Raw genomic sequence first — 20,503 nt, forward strand, 5'->3', positions numbered from 1 at the left:
AGAATGAAAGGCTGTTAGGAGTGGATGGCATGATGGGATTAAGGCCACACTCGCATCAGCATGATCTTCTCAAATGACAGAGAATGGCTTGAGAGCCCAAACAGCTCACTCATGCTCTGAACTCAGATTTATAATCCGAAGAAGTTTGAATAGTTTTGCTATTAATAAGCTCAGTGAAAATTGACCATCACAGTTCCATAGATGTACTTGATAACGTCATCAGCCACTAGTTGGGAAGTGGGTGTATGAGAGTGAAGTGGAAGATGCGTCAAAGAGGATGGTGCAATAATCAAATGCAGCAAAACCATGGATGAGGATTTCAGCAGCAGGTAAGATGAGGAAGGAAATGGCTGATGGTTAGAACTTTAAAGATAGTCTTAACGGTGGAGAGAAGGTTGGAATCTGAGCTCAGGGTCAAAGTCATGAAGAGACTGGTTCAACCCTCAACGCTGTCTAGAGAGGATATACTTGATTCTTTCATGGGATGTTGGTGCCCCCAGTTGAACCAGCATTTATTCCCCATCCCTAATTGCCCTGAACTGAGTGACTTGCACAGCCATTTCAGAGGGTAGTTAAGAGTCACCCAGCTGGAGTTAGGTGTTGGCCAGACCAGAGTAAGAGTGATCAATTTCCTACCTGGTAGGACACCAGTTAACCAGATGAGTATTTAAGCAGCAATCACTAATAGTTGTCACGGTTACCATTGCTGATAGCAACTGTACAATTCCAGACTTTATTAATTTAAATTCCACTAGCTGCCTTATTGGGATTTGAACCCCTGTCCCCACTGGGCCTCTGGATTATTAGTTCATTATCAATTCCACAAGGCCAACATCTTCCCATGATAGAATTGGAAATGAGGGAATGGAATTTGTGGTGGGGGTTGAAGACAATGGCTTTGGTTTTCCCAATAATTTCCCCAGTAATAACCAGTTTCAATAAAAAAAAATGAATTACTTGCAAGTGTAAAGAAATGACTGAATATTACAGCTACAGAGTGAGACCACTTGTCCTACTTAGTCTTTGGCAACACTTCAAAAATAGCCGCACAGGTTTTGACACAGTCCCACAATCCAGTGGGTGAGGCACCGCGAGGCTTCGGTGATTGTCAGTGATTGTGGGTTTGGACACAGAGCACATGTGCTGAGTGCCACTTGCTACTCTGCTCACCACCCTTCTTGCTGACACTGAACCCCTTCTCTTCAACTGAAGGAGCTGAGCAGATGTATGTTCGTGATGGAGCAGAGCCTTTCGAGGCTGGAGAGGAGAATTAGTTTGGGGACCTGGAGCAGAGAGGTAATCTTTGTGTTTGCTGCCTTCCATGTTTACATAGGAATGCTCATCCATTCAGAATGTATTTTTTTTTGCCCAGATCTCTCCAATGGGCCAGTCTCATCAAACACGGTGTTCCATTGCTTTGTCATATTGCAATTTCTGTTGCTAATCATCTCAATGATACCAACATTTTACAGACCACCCCACAGTCTTTAGTCCATCCAACAATATTTTGTTACGCTCATGCCCCACCACATCCTTTGACCATTCTTTAGGTTTGAGCTATCTCATTGTGTTAAGTCTGCAATGTTGTAGAACATTAATGTTTACCTGTGGATGGGTTAACCCTGCTGTTTCATAGTCACTTGTACTAGTTCAACTTCACAACATCTCGGGATGGGTTTTATGTTTCTCGATGGGATGAGGGAGACAGAACATAAATACTGGGCTGCCAGTTAGTGACCATCCAACAGGAAGGAGATCAATTAGCATTGCAAAAGGGAGGTTTCACTGCCATTGGGTGGGGAGTGGGGGGAGGTCAAGGCTGACAGAGGGGTTACTTTACAATCAGGAGGTTGGATTCACCAACAACTTTAAAGAAATCTGTCTTCAGGTTTTATTGAAGGTTCCAACGAATCAACTTTAAAACCTACAACCAATAGAACTTGCCTGCTACATTCAACCATGCTTCAGCTGGCAGGGGTGTTGCTTCCACCCTTGTACCACCCCATCAGACTGGCATAAAGCACTCCCATCCAACGCCCGGCTAATTGCAGACCATCGGGTTATGAACGAGTTCAGTAGATGGTTACCTAGCCACTTCCACGCGGCTGGATTTTATGTCATTCGCCTTCCATAGTTTCAGAGACTGGCATGATGACATCCCATCGCCATCTCAACGTCACTGCGTCCTATTTTACGGCTCTGCAGGGTGGGTGTTTGGGTCCTGTTTTGTAACTGCAAAGTCCAGCGGTTTATCATCATGACTCTCATTTTCAGAGTGGTCTGTCATCTGTCCAAGATGCGAGTAGACTTGTTCAAGTGCAGAATATTGCAGTGGGAATGGTCATATCCCTTTAAAATATATCACACATACTAGTGTAAAAGAGGAGGTTTTCGGACCAGATTTTTCAGCAAATAGATAATGGGTTGACTTTTCCATGCCTGAAACAACACGTGACACCAAACGCTGGCCGTGATGCTGAATGCAGCCAGGAACGTCTACACCAGGCCATCTACTAGTATGTCTCACACTTAACTCAGAGCACTTGTGAAAAAGTCTTATTAGATTGTTGCCTCTAATGTCCTTGCCAAAACTAGCACATGATGAACAAAACATAAAAGGTTTTTTGGACTAAATGTTAAGGCTCCATTTAGACATGCTATGTATGAAAAGCTAAGGATTTCGTATTGAGACCTGCTACCACTTAAGCACATATGGCAGATCTCATTCTTTATAAGTGAGTCAAATGCTAATTAATTGAATTTTTCTGTTTAAAGGAATCGCCTATTTCTGCAGAAAAGGTCCAAAATGCAGACAGGAAATCCAATCTGGACCCAGATAGTGGAGTCACATTTTCTAGAACTCATGCAGATTTAATGGAGGAGAAACTAAGAACCAAGTTGGTTCGGCTTGCAACCAAACTAAGTGACAAGGAGTCATCATCTGGAGATGAGCTGGATCCAGACACAACTGAGGGAGCTCAGGAGACCTCCTCGTGTGATGAAGATCACAAGCACATTCAAGATGAACTCATGAGAGTGAGTCGACTTTGTTGTTACGCCTGTGGTGGGAGGTGTGCGCCGGTCATCAAGCCCCACAACTCCATGAGCTGCGTAAATGTTTTACCGAGCACCCAATTTGTTTCTGTTTATATCTGTTATCCTGAACAGAAGGGATATTCACAACAAAACAGAACAAAAAGCTATGGATGGTGGCAATCTGAAACAAACAGAAAACAAATTACTGGAGAAACTCAGCAGGTCTGGAGAGAAAATAATGGATTTGAATCGTTAACTCTGTTTTCTCTCCCCAGGCGCTGGCACACCTGCTGAGCTTCTCCAGCAATCTCTGTTTTCATTTGTTTCACAAGCTTCCTCCAATGAACTCATTAATAACTTGTTTATTATGAAAAACCTATTCTTATAGTAGCTGGCAGAGCTGGTTAAGAACTAAGCTATTATCTGGAATCAAACTGTGTGCTTTTAATTGAGGAGACAATAGAAGCCTGCAGAGATCTTGTTAGATTCAGCTGGGGGATTGTGTACAGTTGTGGGCACCACAAAGATGTAAGTTTACATTGAAGAGAGTGCTGAAGCACTCTGTCAGATTAATATCCAGGCAGTGAAAACAAATATCATTCACAACATGGTAGCATCAGTGTCAGCAGCAGCAAAGAATGCATATAGTTAGGGTTTGGAAGGCAAATTCAATCGAAGTATTCAAGGGGGCATCAGCTTACTTTTTACTGTAACTCGTCTGTATCTGCAAAGTCACCAATCGTAAATTCATCTATCATTCATGCCAAAAAAAAGTAACAGCAAAAATTAACATCCACGGGCAAAAATTGCATATCCATGATATTTTTAATCATTTTAACCTACTTTTAAAGAATTCCGCTCTCTTACGTTTCCTCAGACATAGGTTTCTGGGAAATGGAACTCTCATGGACACTGAGGTATCACTGTACATAGAAACAATGTGCAGGAGTACAGAAGAAAGATGAGAGATTAGCACTAAGTTAAAAATGCTGAGAGCCAGGCCAACATCAAGGGCCAAGTGGCCTTATTTTGTAACAAAAGAATTCTGTGATTGGAGAACACAATCTTGCATGTAATTCCCCTGTTGAGGTCAAACGGTATTTTTAGAACTGCAAAGAATGGCAATTCTAAACAAAAAATTCCACTGACAAACACTGAAATTAAATGGGTTATGGTTGTATAAAATTTACAATAGGGTAATGTGGCACTAAGAATCCGCACATGTTGATCAGACTACCTGTCCACAAATTTTATTTCAAATTTCATCTATCTATTAAGAAAGTGCATGAAACAATACTTCATTTAGATGTTGATAATAAGTTAAATTAAAACTTCTTTAGCAAGCAAGTCATTAATTTAGTAGCAAGTTGATCAAACAGATGTGAGTGAGCAGGAGTTGGAACTGGGCATTAAGTGACTGAACAGTGATACTAGAGATGAGTCATATTGTCTGTGCCTGTTGTTTTTATATCTGTGTAAAAGCAACATATAAAAAGGAACACAATGTAAACGTTTTCAAGTGCCTCTCACACATCAATTAGCAAGGTACAGGAGTTGCATTGTTCAGAAAGGTGACAGGTTCACGTTGGGTAATATTGATCTTTTTGTTAAGAAGCTCTGATCACCACTATCTGATTTGATCCTCAGATAGAGCTGTGCTATGTTCTGGTGATGATTCAAAGAAACGTTTTTAGAGCTGTATGCTTCTGAAGCAGTTGTTTCAGTCTGGAGTGTCCTCACTTCCACTTATATATCCCGTGGCGCGTGTGTTAATTCTGTCTCAAGGGCCAGTTTGTTGCCCTGGCTTTGCCCTTAGTCCATTTGTGCTGAAAATGCAAATTCAGAGAATGGTACAGACTTTTGTTCTTGCCAGTGACCTGATTGTGCAGCTGCTAACCTCAGAAACACCATCACAAAGAAAAGGCAAACAAGCAACAGGGGCATCACATTAGGCTGGGTAAAGTGAATACTCGACCCCACCACCATTCCATTTGGAGCCTGCCTGGCCATTGCCGTTTCTGGGGCTTTATCATCTTCCAGATGACAAGTGGAAGAAGAATGTCATAAATTCAGCAGGACCTTCACTCCTCGCCGCTGCCCAATGATGCACCAGCCACACCCCGCAGTAAATATCCAGACATTTTCAGCAATGCAGGGCAAATCTTGCTGCATTTTCTTTCCTTGCAAGACAGGTCTTCTGAGGCAAGATGTTGCTTTTTTGCAAGTTGAAGTACTGTAAATTACAACTGAGATGGGAGGGGTGTGCACTCTCTCTCTCTCTCTCGTCCCACTTCTGTATAGGCCACAATATAAACTGAATGGTTTGACTGAGTTCCCAATAAAGCTACTGCATTTTATCTACATTAGATTAATAATAAAAATATCTATCCACCAGGCTTCCCTAACAAACACAGAATTGTGGATTAATTATAAAACAAAATCTATTCAAACAAGATGCAAAGTGGTTAACACGTGTACACACACACACACACACACACACACACACACACTCCCTGACAGACCGCACATAACACACCCCAACATACACACATTAATCCTCTCACTCAGATGGGACTACACACATACACAATAACCTCCCACACACACACATAAACACACCCCCCACACATACAACCCCTCACACACAAACCCCAGCCCCATACAAACAACCCCACTTGACGCACACACACCTAATTCCCCCCCCCCACATACACAACCATACTGCCATATACACAAACCTCACCTCCACACACAAACCCTACCCCCCCACACACACATCCCCACATAGATGCAGAAGTAAACCATTCAGCCCATCAAGTCTGTTCTGCCATTCCAGGAGACTGTGGCTGATCTGATGATTTTCACTTCATTGTCCTGCCTTTGCCCCATAACCTCTGATCTCACTTACTGATTACAAATCTGTCCATCTCAGCCTTGAGCATACCTAACAATCCAATCTCGATGGTAAGTGTAATAGCTACTACAGAAACAGCACAGCCCCTCTTCTCAGGTTCAAACGGGGCACCTTTCACGTGTTGGGCAAACATGCTAACCATTATACTACCAAAATACAGCACTTGCCCAAAACCCTGAACCCTGCCCCTGAGTTCAATCATTTACAAGTCTGGAAGAACAGTGAGCTCAAGTGGCATGTTCAAGTGTAAACCAGAGTCAACAGCTTTGATCATTACGAATGTTTTCAAACACTAAGCAATGCTACACAACTTCACATTCCTGTCAACTTACATTCTGTCTGATTGTTTACAAGTGCATTTAATAAATTAACTTAGTATTTTCAATGTTAGATATATTTACTAATATTGTAATGCTGAAGAAAGAGATTTGTGTTTTTTGGTATCTGCTTACACTTGGTAGAAGCTATGTATTCACTCAGTTGGCTGGACAATTGGTTTGCAAAGTCAACCAATGCCAATAGTTCAGTCAAATTCCCTACTTCCACCCCACCAACCTCCCTATACATCGCATACTCATCCGCCATTTCCGCCACCTATAAACGGACCCCAGAGCTATACTTCCCTCCCCACCCCTATCCACTTTCCGCAAAGACTGTTCCCTCCGCAACTACCTCATCAGGTCCATGCCCCATAACAACCCACCCTCTCCTCCCAGCACCTTCCCCTGCCACCGCAGGAATTGCAAAACCTGTGCCCCACACCTCCCCCCTCACCTCTGTCCAAGGTCCCAAAAGATTCTTCCACATCCATCAAAGTTTCACCTGCTCTTCCACACATGTCATTTACTGTATCTGTTGCTCCCAACGCGATATCCTCTATACTGGGGAGACAGGATGCCTACTTGCAGACGGCTTCAGTGAACATCTCCGGGACACCTGCACCAACCAACCCCACTGCCCCATGGCAAACACTTCAACTCCCGCTCCCACTCCACCGAGGACATGCAGGTTCTGGGCCTCCTCCATCGCCACTCCCTCACCACCCGACGCCTGGAGAAAGAACATCTCATCTTCCACCTCAGAACACTTCAACCCATTGCATCAATGTGGATTTAACCAGTTTCCTCATTTCCCCTCCCCCACCTTACCCCAGTTCCAACCTTCCAGCTCAGCACCACCCTCATGACCTGTCCTACCTGTCCATCTTCCTTCACCTATCCGCTCCACCCTCCTCTCCGACCTATCACCATTACACCCATCTCCATCCACCTATTGCACTCTCAGCTACCTTCTCCCCAGCCCCACCTTCCTCCTATTTATCTCTCCACCCCCGAGGCTCCTACCCTCATTCCTGATGAAGGGCCTTTGCCCAAAATGTCATTTCTCCTGCTCCTCGGATGCTGCCTGACCTGCTGCGCTTTTCCAGCACCACACTCTCAACTCTGATCTCCAGCATCTGCAGTCCTCACTTTCAAGTAATTCCCTGCTGCCCAGCCGAGATAACAATGAAACACTCTCCTTCTCAGCCTCTTCCCTCACCTGTGGCACGATGATCCTCAGGTTAAACCACCACTGATCATCTTTCTATAATGAGAGATCAGCTCCATGGTCCAGTAGGAATCTGGCAATGTAACCTTTACCTTTATATGTATGCACAAGTACCTGTCTTCTGCAGGTAACAGGAACACAGCAGTCATTGTAGCTTTTTTGAATTGAGCAAAACCACAGTAGACCTTAATTCCCTGGTACATTCTCATAGCAACATCTCAACCAGTCCATTGACTGGCCAATTTATCAGTCCTTTTCCCATGCGGTACAAATTATTGTTCCCTTTGAAATTTGACATTTTTTGAGCCTGTCATGATGTAAGGCCTCACAAGCACCTCTCTTTCACAGTAATACTCATGTCCTGCACCATGGAACTGCAGTGATTGTAACAAGAATATGAGTTCCTTGATTGGGGCTGTTAATATGATCCAATCAAGGACCCCTGGCTGACAGCTATAAGCAGGAGTGTGAGGCATCCTGTTCACTCTGAGCGCTGCCTCTGAGGGAGCTGGATCAGTGCCTGAAGGACTCTCCATTTTGTGTTAAGGAGGAGAGGGGACTGATCTCTGAACTGCCTGGTCCACACAGCCAGTGTTGTTGCTGTTGGTGTTTCCTACTGAGGAGGAGAGTTTCCCTGTTTGTCTCTCCCCATTTATTTCAGGTAGACTTGTTTTGATTTATTTATTTTTCTTTATTGTGTATTGTGATTGTTTTTCTGGATTTTCTTTGTCTTTATTTCCGTAAAATAAAATAAACAGGTGTGTGGGACATCCTGTTCACCAGAAGAGCTGGCTCCGAGGGAGCTGCATCAGTGTCGAGGACTCTCCCCATATAAATAAGTCTTAGAGATATACAGCATGGACTCAGACCCTTCGGTCCAACTCGTTCATGCCGACAAAATATCCCATTTGCCAGCACTTGGCCCCTATCCCTCTAAACTCTTCCTATTAGCCATGCCTCTCCAAAACTCATCAACAATACTATAGTAAATTAGAAACAGAATACCGGCCTTGGTGAAGTTATTTCACAAACGAGTGTTAATATTATGTTGTTCTCTCTGTTCCTCTCCATGTTCTAACCAAACAGAAGTATTCTGCCATCTCTCTCTGCAACATCACAACAGAAGCACTGAAAGTCATCAATGCCACAGAGGATCTGATTGGAGAGGCCACAGGGACAAGTGATTCCCGGTCGGAATCGAGTGGAGGAAGAATTCCGACAGGGAAGGAAGCAGTAAAACTTGAAGAACAGCTCTCTAAACTGGAGGAAAATGTAAGAGGAGCAAATAATATCCTGTGAGCTATGTTTTGTTGATACAGTTAGCCAGTGCACTTAAATAAGTCTGACATCATCATGATATTGAATAAGGTTTTCAAACTAAAACAAATAGCTACAAACTTGGAAATTAACAACAGACCTGAACATTGGGATGAAAGGGACTTGTACTGATCACAGTGAAGATGATAGGATTGTGGCAATGTCCCTGTATTAGTATTCCACAGGTTTAGTCTAATGCCCCAGGGTTTGGAGTTTAAATTCTGCAAAGGTAGCTGGAAGCATTTAAGTTTGTTTAATAAAAGTAGCCTCAGTAATCATGACTGTGACAACCACAGTCAGTTGCTGCAAATGCTTAGCTGATAGGAGGTGGCTATTTCGTACAGTATTAGGTTCCTCCCTCTGACCCAGAAGGCTTTGATTCAAGCCTCACCTCAGGATCTGATGGACAAAGAGTAATTTCATAACAGGTTGATTGTTTTAAAAAAAATCTAATTCCTTCATGTTCTTCAAGGAAGGAAATTTGCCATCCTTGTTGGGTCAAGTTCAGTCTACATATAATGCCTGACCCAAAACAATACTGTAGACTCTTGAGAAGCCCCTGAGTTAAAGTGACCATAGTGCCAGAGGACCATAGGACTTCTGTCACATCAGAGATGGACAACTGGTACTGGGTTTAACCTGAGGGTCTACCCTACCTCAGGCTAGGGTCTACCCTACCATGTACTGCTGATGTCATTCTGTATCGCAAACCAGTCATCCAGCCAACTGAGCTAACCATTTAACTTCACAAGTCATATGATTGTGCTACACGAAGAGTTTTACAATTCAAGGAAATGAGAAGGCAACAATAAATCCTTACCTGATCTGGCCCACGCATGGGACTCCAGACCCACAGCGATGTGGATGTCTCTTAACGACCTTCTGGGTAATTAGGGATGGGCAGTAAATGCTGGCCCAGCCAACGATGCCCTCATCCCGTGAATGAATAAAAAATAAATAAATCAGTGCAGCCCGTACATGCCATGAAAGAACGACAATAAAAAGAAAATATTCATTTTCTCAAGCGTGGCACTTCAAGACAGAAAGTGAGATTGAGATAACACCTTTCACAACCAAAGGATGTCCCAAGGATCTCAGTGTCAAAGTGTTACTCTTGAAATGCCGTTTCTGTTGTAATGAGGGAAACGCGGCATCCAATGTGGGTGTAGGACGTCCCCGCAGTATACAGTGAGGTGATGACTCACTCATTCTCTTTATTCTGTGGTGGTTTCGGGCTTAGTTATTTCGTTACAAACCCAGGTCATCACTTTTTTTTTTCCTTTCTGTTCTGTTTTAAAGGTCTCTTTCTCAGGAAGGAGAGAATTTTTGAAGATTAAGTAGAAAGCACCATTTGTAACTTGGAAATAGATCAAACTCCACTTCAGGAGTGGATCCTTGCTCCCCGTCATCTGAAACGCCCTGCTAAAATCAAAATAAGGCAGATGATGCAAGTCTAAAATAAAAAAAAACAGAAATTGCCAAAAACAGCAATGGATCAGGCAGCAACAATGAAAAGATGAGAGAGGGTTTCAAGTCATCAATTTTCATCAACTTCTCTACCTGTAAAAGTAACCCCTAACTCCATGCCACATACCAACCCCACCACCCCATTCTTGATCATTTTAAGAATTTTTGTGTTTTAAATAGAATGATTTGGTACTATTCAAATGCTGTTGAGTACTCACTTTTATCCACAAGCAAAGATTAAGTTATGGGGCCTGCGCTATATTATGTTACATCTCATGGTTAGTGCATCAATGAACCCTTAAGAGAGATTTTTTTTTTAGATTAGACTTACAGTGTGGAAACAGGCCCTTCGGCCCAACAAGTCCACACCGACCCGCCGAAGCGAAACCCACCCATACCCCTACATTACCCCTTACCTAACACTATGGGCAATTTAGCATGGCCAATTCACCTGACCCGCACATCTTTGGACTGTGGGAGGAAACCGGAGCACCCGGAGGAAACCCACGCAGACACGGGAGAACGTGCAAACTCCACACAGTCAGTCGCCTGAGTCGGGAATTGAACCCGGGTCTTCAGGCGCTGTGAGGCAGCAGTGCTAACCACTGTGCCACCGTGCCGCCCACAAATGTTAACAATAACTTCACTGCATCAAAGCATGTCACTTGACGGTTTAGCCATCTCAAAACACACCTTAGTTCTATTCACTTGAAGCATACTACTCAATTGTAATCTAATGTGAGCCCAGATGTGCCCGTAAAGGTAATCTGATGAAGGGCTTCTGCCCGAAACATCGATTCTCCAACTCCTTGGATGCTGCCTGACCTGCGCTTTTCCACACTTTTCAACTCCTCCCCCTCCTCATTATGGCTGTACGTAACAACTGTTACAAGTGTCTGTTGGATTCTCCAATACCAAAATATCTGCAGTCACTTTCTTACATTACAGAAGACAACAGAACATCACCGTGTCGGTAAAACAAACAGCTGTAGGCAAAATCCCATCACAGTACATAGCTGAGATTGAAGAACATGTGGGGGTATGGGGGATTAATCATTAAGAGGAAATTACTGCTGTTGTGGTTCTGTTCGCCGAGCTGGGAGTTTTTGTTGAAAACGTTTCGTCCCTTTTCTAGGTGACATCCTCAGTGCTTGGGAGCCTCCTGTGAAGCGCTTCTGTGCTGATTCCTCCGGCATTTATAACAACCCGCATCCATGAACACCAACTAGCCGCGAAACGACACGACCAGCTATCCTTAGTAGCCATACACTCAGATGACAAACAACGTGAATTCGATTGGGACAACACCACTATTATAGGGCAAGCCAAACAGAGAACAGCCAGGGAATTCCTAGAGGCATGGCACTCATCCACAAATTCTATCAACAGACATATCGACCTAGACCCTATATACCGGCCACTGCAGCAGACAGCAACTGACAACCGGAAGCGGCAGATTCAAACCACTACAAATGCTGGAGGAAAGATCACAGAAGCGCTTCACAGGAGGCTCCCAAGCACTGAGAATGTCACCTAGAAAGGGGACGAAACGTTTGCAACAAAAACTCCCAGCTCGACGAACAGAACCACAACAACGAGCACCCGAGCTACAAATCTTCTCACAAACTTTGAAGAAATTACTGCGTCAGAATGTTGGAGTTGATAAAACAAAGCTCTCTACAATGGAATTAGTCCCATCTATATTTATCTCCCCTTTCAGAAATGTCAGCCTCGAATGCAGAAAATGGTATTGAGGTCAAAGATCATCGTCATGGAGTTTGAAGATCAGGCTCATTGTTCTCAATGGCCTTCTACCTGCTGCTGTTTCCGACATGCGGTTCCTCCACTATACCTTCCTGTTTACTACTGATTAAATATCTTCCCCGCGTGGTCTGTTTGATAGTAGCCATTCGCATATTCACCTAAGTTGTCTTTTCCACAGTGAAACACGAGCGAGCACTCACAGTGCGGTAACTACCTTACTTTATCTAGGTTTACATAACGGCAGGCACAGTGTACAGTCTGGAGGGACAACTGAACGACCTGGAGGATTGTGCAAGGAGCATCCACAGTATAACCACAGAGACAGAACTTGCTGACCTAGAGGACCAAGTGGCAACTGCAGCTGCTCAGGTTCACCAAGCTGAGCTGCAGGTAAATTCAAAGCTGTGTTGGGTTCAGACAGGGCACTGTACTGGACTCAAGCCAACAAACAACTGAATATTCCGTAAATTTAGCCCAACTCAATTTAGCAGAACTTGCCTTCCAGGTTGAATGTGTTGTTTAGCAATAAAAGTGCCAAAGCAAGTTGCCCATATTGAATAATGATTCTGTGACTTGAAAGGTTCCAAACTACCATAATGGGCTTATTCAGGCTACACATCTCCAATACAAAAGCAAGAGGAACTCGAAGACTTTAAGAGTGTCTCCAGTTGAGCAGGATGGTGCTTTCTCTGACTCAGTAGAAAGAGGGGGCAGAACCTTCCCAGTCACTGAATCATGGGTAATGGTGGAACATTGGGGATTCACGTGAGATGGCCAGTGAGGAGTAACTGGACATCACAACCAAAACATCCTACTTCTCAAATAAGTGGTGAACAGTCGTGTGGGATTCAGATGCAGAAAGCTACAGAACGGCACGGTGGCACAGTGGTTAGCACTGCTGCCTCACAGCGCCTGTAGACCCGGGTTCAATTCCCGACTCAGGCGACTGACTGTGTGGAGTTTGCACGTTCTCCCCATGTCTGCGTGGGTTTCCTCCGAGTGCTCCGGTTTCCTCCCACAGTCACAAAGATGTGCGGGTCAGGTGAATTGGCCAAGCTAAATTGCCCGTAGTGTTAGGTAAGGGGTAAATGTAGGGGTATGGGTGGGTTGCGCTTCGGCGGGTCGGTGTGGACTTGTTGGGCCGAAGGGCCTGTTTCCACACTGTAAGTCTAATCTAAAAAAAAACAGAGGGATTTGGGAATTCCCATTCACAAATCACAAAAAGCTAACATGCAATTTCAGCGGGAAATAGGGAAGGCAAATAGAATGTTGGCCTTTATTTTAGAGAAAATGGAATATAAAAGTGGGGAGGTTTTGTCAAAACTGTACAAGGCACTAATTAGACCATACCTGTAATGATGTGAACAGCTTTAGACTCCTTACTGAAGAAAAGACATACTGGCATTGGAGCGAGTCCAGAAAAGGTTTATTAGGCTGAAACCAGGTCTGGAGGGACTGTCTTCTGAGGAGAGACTGAGTGAATTGGACCTATACTCATTAAATATAGAAGATTGAGAGATGACATTATTGAAATACACAAGATTCTTAGAGGACCTCCCAGGTGAGATGCAGAGAACATTGTTTCCCCTTGTGGTAGAGTCTAGGACCAGAGGACATCATCTCAGAATAAGAGATTGCACATTTAAGACAGTGGCTTGTCAATCTATAGATTTTTTTTAATACAGAGGACTGTTCAGGATGCATCATTAAATCTATTCAAAGTTGAGATAGACAATTTTTAATCAGTAAAAAATTAAGGAATATGTAGAAAATGCAGTAAGGTGGAGTTGAGGATTATCACATCAACCAAGATCTCATTGAATGTAGAGCAGACTCAATGGGCTGAATGGCCTGCTTCTACTGCAATGTATTGTGATCTAAAGTATTTATTCTTGCTAGTGAGCAGCAGGATGTCTGCATTAACATTATTATCATCTTGCCTCACTGATATGCAATTTCCCAGTCTTCCATGGGCTGGTTAGAAATTGGATTATAAACTCAGATTATAAACTTATCTGAAAGTTACATCTTCAACAATGCAGCACTCCCAGATTATTCCGCAGGGAGCATGAGTCTGCATTTTGTGCTCAGGTTTCTGGTGGAGGACTTGAGTCCAGAACCTGTTGATTCAGAGGTGAGCAGACCTGACAACTATATGTACCATATCCAATTCACCATCACCTTTTTTTATTCATTCACAGGATGAGGGCATCGCTGGCAAGGCCAGCACTTATTGCCCAGAGGGCAACCACATTGCTCTGGACTCCCATGTAGTGTACGCCTGATAAGGATTGCAGTTTTCTTTCCTCAAGGGCATTAGTGAACCAGACGGGTTTTTCCGACAATTGATTTATAGTCATCACTGGACTCCTTATTCCAGAGGTTTTAAAATCGAATTCAAACTCCGTCAGCTGCCGTGGCTGGTTTTGAACCAGGTCCCCAGAACGTTACCTGGGTCTCTGGATTATTAATCCAGCGACGATACCACCAGGCCATCTTCTCCCCTACTTGTCACATCCCAGCGTGTCCAAGTGAGGCTAGTGTTGATTGTGACCTGAAATACTTTTTTTTCTCTGTTAAGATCTTCCTTAAAACCTACCCTTTTTGAACAAGCTTTTGGTCACCTGACCTATCTCCTTATGTATCTGGATTTCGAGTTGCTTTAGATTTTGCTTCTGTGAATTATCTTAAAGTATTTTACATTGTTAAAGGATATAAGGTACAGGAGCAGGAGGAGGCCTTTCAGCCCATTGAATGCACTCTAGCATCAGTAAAATTGTGGCTAATACTCCACTTCAACACCAGTTTCTGCACTCTCCCCATATCTCCTGATGTTTTTACCTACATAGAGATTTACCATTCTCAGTTTTGAACATACTCACTGACTGAGCCTACCAAGCCCTTTGGAGCAGAGAATTAACAATGATAACCCTCTGAATCAAGAAATTCTTCTCCTCTCAGTAGTAAAAGGTTTGATGTTTACTCTGAGACTCTGTTTGTTGGCTCCAGGCACCATATAAATTCAAAATTTTATTTTTGATTGACTTTCCCTATGTGGATGCTGATCAAGAGCTGACTTCATTCCTTGAGGAGACAGAACTATCACCACAATATCCATGAGTTAGTAATCCAGGGGCCTAGGCTAATGCTCCAAGGGCATAGATTTGAATCCTACCCTGACAGGTGATGTAAATATCTGAAAATTTAAATAAGTTTATCTAATGGTGAACAAATAGCCATTGTTGATTGTTGTTAAAAAAAACCCTTCTGGTTCTCTAACGCCATTTTGGGAAGAAAATCTGTCGTCCTGATCCGTTCAGGCCTACAGATCCTTTCAGGCCCTTGGAATTGTGAAGGCTCTTAATTGCCATCTGAAATGACCCAGAGGGGCAATTAGGGACAGGCAACAGATACCACCTTGCCAGTGACGCTCACATCCCATGTGAGAATTCAAAAAGAACACATTTCTGCTGAGGTTAAAGGAAGATAAATTATATTAATTTTGAATTAGCAGAAGGATGCTATTACACTTTCAGACCAATGACACTCAGCCTCAAAGTTCCTGCATTACAAAACATTTCAGAAGCACGCTCCTGGCTCAGAGAGTGCAGCATCACTTAGCAACACTGAGCATTTCAGGCAAGATTCTCAAGGCAAAACAGTTGAAGGGGTCCAGCGTCAATAATGAATCAGAGGAGAGGGGGAACCAGCAATAAATGAAGGTGTGCAAGTTGTGGGAGTGCATTCTAGTGCATTGAATGAGAAAACATTGTGGAAATAGGAAGGAGTATGTTGAATGCCGGAGAGATTTGTAGACAGAGATGAAGGTTTCAAAGTCAGTTCACTGAAGGCTAAGAAATGGGTGGATTTCAGGTGATAACGAAGAGGGATTTTTCACAAGCTGCAAGTTGAGGTCTGAATGAATTAGAGTTTGTAGTTGGTGGGTCTTGACATTCCACCAATGAGGGCCTTGGAACCAACAGTGCTTCATTGGAGTCAAGGTAAGGTCAGCAGAGAGGTGTTTTTTGGAGATGGGCAAAGGTGGGGTATAGTGGGCTAAAACAAGGCCCTGATTGCCAGCTCTTAATATAAAGTGATGTCTGAATTTGAGATCTATTGAAGGAGAAATGTTAAAAAGGTGCCATCAACTGAGTTGCTTTTATCAGAAAGTCTAAGAAAAAATATATTCAAAAACATGATTATCTGAAGGCAAACAGCCTGGGTCTTGAAAAATACATATAACCCACAATACAAAACAGCCAATCCCAGCAGCACTTAACAATTGTGACTGTTTAGATCTGATGTTAATAATTGATTTGTCCAGGCCAAAGTACCTGCTTGGTTGGTACCACGTCCCAGTCATTACCTGTCTCCATCACCAACAGTCAGTAGCAGCAGGGTGTGCCATCCATAAGATGCAATGCAGAAATTCATCAAGGATCCTTGGACAGCACCCTCCAAATCCACACCCACTTCCATCTAGAAGCAGATGTTTGGGAATGTCACCAGCTGCAAGTTCCCCTCCAAGCCACTTGCCATCCTGGCTGGGAAATATATCGCCATTCCGTCAATGTTGCTGGGAAATATATTGCCATTCCCTCAGTGTCGCTAGGCCAAAATCCTGGAACTCCCTCCCTAATGGCATTGTGGGTCAACCATAGCACGTGGATTGCAGCAGTTTAAGAAGCAACTAGGGACAGGGAATAAGCGCTTGCCCAGCCAGTGATGCCCACTTCCCACGGATGAATAATAATTTGAAAAAAGTGATTGTACATTGTGTATCATTTGCCCATCTAACAGGTTTCAGATATTGAACGCAGAATTTCGGCTCTGAACGTGGCAGGATTGAATGTGGTTCCCTGTGAACGGCTTCTGAAGAAACGTAACCAGCCAGAAATGAAGGTAAGGGAAGTTGTGATTGTACAGGAGATATTGAAAGTTTCCTGATAAATTGGTCTGATGGTGGAAATGTACCTTTTATTTTATTTTAGGCAGAGACCATTGATTCTTCCCGGCAACAGAGGAGAAAACTACCTGCCCCACCAAAGCAAGGTATCTAGCAGAGAGTGTGCTATAACATGAGTTTGAGAATTCCAGTACTCATCATAACTTGCTGGAAAGACAGATAATTGTTAATTTAAATTGTCCTTTCATAATCAATACTCTGTACATTATTTAATTCCAAAGAAAATTAACATCGGAATTAAAGCATTAACTTTCTACAGAGGCTGTCAGATCTGCTGAATTTCTCCAGTACTTACGGTGTTTATTTCAGATTTCCAGCATCTGTGATGCTTTGCTTTGCTTCATTACACTGACTAGATCTATTACTTATCCATTCTTAAGACTAAGGCATGGATAGGGTAATAGACAAGGTCTTTTCCCTGGGGTGGGGGAGTCCAAAACTAGAAGGCATAGGTTTAGGGTGAGAGGGGAAAGATTTAAAAGAGACGTAGGGGCATCTTTTTCACACAGAGGGTGATGTGTCTATGGAATGAACTGCCAGAGGAAGTGGTGGAGGCTGGTACAATTGCAACATTTAAAGGCATTTGAGTGAGTATTTGAATAGGAAGGGTTTAGAGGGATATGCTGGCAAATGAAACTAGATTAATTTAGGATATCTGGTTGGCATGGACCAGTTGGACTGAAGGGTCTGTTTCCCTGCTGTACATCTCTAGAACTATGAATGAGAATGAAAAGGGGAACATTTGTAAAGATTCAAGGAGTGAGCTAGACTTCCTAACCATTTTGTCTTTGAAACTGCAGGGCAGAGTACAATGTATTAACCTGACTTCGGTCACTTAAGTGTGTAATATGTCTATAACTTAACATAATTCCAGAGAGTTTCAGTCAGTGTGCATTGAAAGCAGGATCTGTACTGATGTCTGACAGCAATTTTTAGGGATTAGTACAGGAGTCTTGTGTACATCATTAATTAGTGAGTTAATGACCGATCAACACTGATTAATCTATGGGTGACAAAATCATAGCATAATCTCTGATGATATTATGAATCACTTAAGGTTTCTTATTTCAGTGTAATACATAATTCAGACTCACATTCAAATATTTTACAGCTTGAAGTACATAAGAAAATAGGAAGGAGTAAGCTACTTGGTCCTTTGAACCTGTTCTACTATTCGAAATGGTCATGTCTTTCCACTCCACTCCACCTCCTTGCAGTATCTCCAAATACGTTACACATTATCTCAAATACAACTCTATTTCTCATCTTCACTCATTTAAGCATCATCAAGCATTTCTTAATGCAGTCATTATGGAGTCTATGTGTAAGTGCAACTTTATTACATTAGCCTTGCCTTGATTTCTCACATGTGACATGATTATAATTCTGAAACAAACTGAAAAAGCCATCTCCTTGTTTGCACAATTTCTCACCACTTGGTAACTCTCTTTCCCTGTTCCACAAAATGTAATTATAAATGGGACATAATTCAATGGTGCAGAAGACTAAATAGGAAAAGTTATGCTTCTACTTATAAAATCTCATGAGAGTTGCATTGAAAGTCTAACCAAAGCTGACAGTTTAAGAACATTTGCTTTTTTGGGTCACATTTGTTTTTCCAAAGAACAAGTACTGAATATACAGAAATGAATTTCTGTGACCTGATATTCCAATCAGAAACTTTGATTTATTCCCTTCCTGTTCATTGATCTCCCTCCTATATGATGCACAGACAAACTTTGTAAAATGATCATTAACCCACTCCTGAATTTCTCACTAATCTGTGTTCATATGTACTAGCGCAGGCTTAAAGATTGGCAATTACTTGAAAGTGCTGGATGTCCACCATGTGACTCACTAGATTGAAGCTAGTTAGTATATAAAAATTAGTGTGGGGGTCCTTGTGGTCCACAGATAGGGACACTACCACTGCACCACAAAGCTTGGGTTCAAATCACACCTCCTCTACACCAGTATCATAATGTGTCTGGTACAAAAACAATGTTTAAAAGGCATCTGGATAGGTATGTGAATAGGAAGGGTTCAGAGGAATATGGGCCAAATGCTGGCAAATGGGACTAGATTAAATCAGGATATCTGGAGAACATGGATGAGTTGGATCAAAACATCTGTTTCTGTGCTGTACATCTCTTTTTAAAAAAAGCAAATTTATAAAATTCAAGAAGTTCTGAAGAAGAGTTAGAGAGGACTTGTAAATGTTGACTCTGTTCTCTCTCCACAGATGTTGCCAGATCTACTGAGTTTCTCCAGCAGTCTCAGAGTTAGAAGGCTATAGCATGTGGATTGAGAAACAGGACTGTAAAAAGTTACTGAGTTGAGGCAGTTGACAAAATTCTAGCTCAGTTGGCCAGACAGTTTGTTTGTGATGTAAACTGGTGGGTTCAATTACTGTACTGATTGAGGTCACTGACCTTCAGGATAACCTCATCACCAGTTCCTCCTCTCTCTAACGAGAAAACAGCCTATGGTCCTCTGGGATTGTGACAACTTTCGGTTCAAACAAAAACTTGAGTGCAGAGTGTGTGAGCAAGCTGGATTGTATGGAGAAAAGTCCAAGAAGATGCTGAGGGGACATGAAATTGGTGAAAGTAATAAAAGCAAGGATAAAAGATCAGAGCACCTGAGTGGATCAAATGACAGTGTAGAAAATGTTGATGGAGCAGAAATATGTCATCCCAACTCCAGACAGGAAATGGGATTTGAAGTTTATTTTGCAACTGGATGGTACACTGTACGTACTTTGTATTTTTAACATTTGGTAAATTATTACATTTCATACTTAATTGTATAGGAAAATAATTAGTTGCTTTAGTGCGCAAGCCATTTTGAAGAGTTTGAAGACCATGATAAAGACCGTAAGATGGCTAAAAAAAGATCTAAGCATGATGCCTTAAATGTGGATCTGAATCATATAGAACAGATACAGCTTCTGATTTATAACAGCAAGAGCAACTTACAGAAACCGATCTTAGCTGTCTATGTCAAACTTTATAAACTCAGAAAGTTCAGCAGTTTTCTAAAACTATCTGATATCACTTTGAAGGCAAATAGTCAGGCGCCTGTCTCACTGCACTTTTTTTGCCACTTGTTAGCTAATGATTCTAACCTTTTGTAGATGGAACTTGAAATGATTAATTAGACACTCTGCTAAGTCTGAAGAGAGCCTTCTTACTGTTAACAATTAATTAAGATGCTTTTTGCAGTGTTGCACACTGACTTTGAAGCATTGCTTAAAACTGGGTCACCTTTCATTAGTAGCCATTTCAAGATAATTTTTCATTTGATTAATGACCTCTATAGAAATCCTGTCATTTTACCAGAAGGATTGCACCTTTTGTCAAACTCCCTCCACTGTATGAAATGATAATTTTGTAATTCAAACAGTCTTCAGGTGACTCAAAGCTGGAACCACAAGACCTGAGAACCCTAACTGTAGTCAGGAACCATCTTACTAACTCCTAACATTCTTT

At 42.5% G+C, this 20,503-nt stretch overlaps 1 protein-coding gene across 1 annotated transcript in view; it reads left to right on the plus strand.

Annotated features, from left to right (window-relative positions):
* The window catches only part of LOC132832192 (rab effector MyRIP-like), a 378,098-nt gene that overhangs the window by 346,036 nt on the left and 11,559 nt on the right, over positions 1-20,503 (plus strand). The window contains exons 11-15 of the mRNA XM_060849963.1: positions 2,776-3,036; positions 8,585-8,770; positions 12,275-12,436; positions 16,847-16,948; positions 17,038-17,098. Coding sequence (XP_060705946.1) covers positions 2,776-3,036; positions 8,585-8,770; positions 12,275-12,436; positions 16,847-16,948; positions 17,038-17,098 — 772 coding nt within the window. The remainder of the gene's footprint in view (positions 1-2,775; positions 3,037-8,584; positions 8,771-12,274; positions 12,437-16,846; positions 16,949-17,037; positions 17,099-20,503) is intronic.

This window comes from Hemiscyllium ocellatum, chromosome 34, assembly GCF_020745735.1.
Source record: "Hemiscyllium ocellatum isolate sHemOce1 chromosome 34, sHemOce1.pat.X.cur, whole genome shotgun sequence".
Taxonomy (NCBI): Eukaryota; Metazoa; Chordata; class Chondrichthyes; order Orectolobiformes; family Hemiscylliidae; genus Hemiscyllium; species Hemiscyllium ocellatum.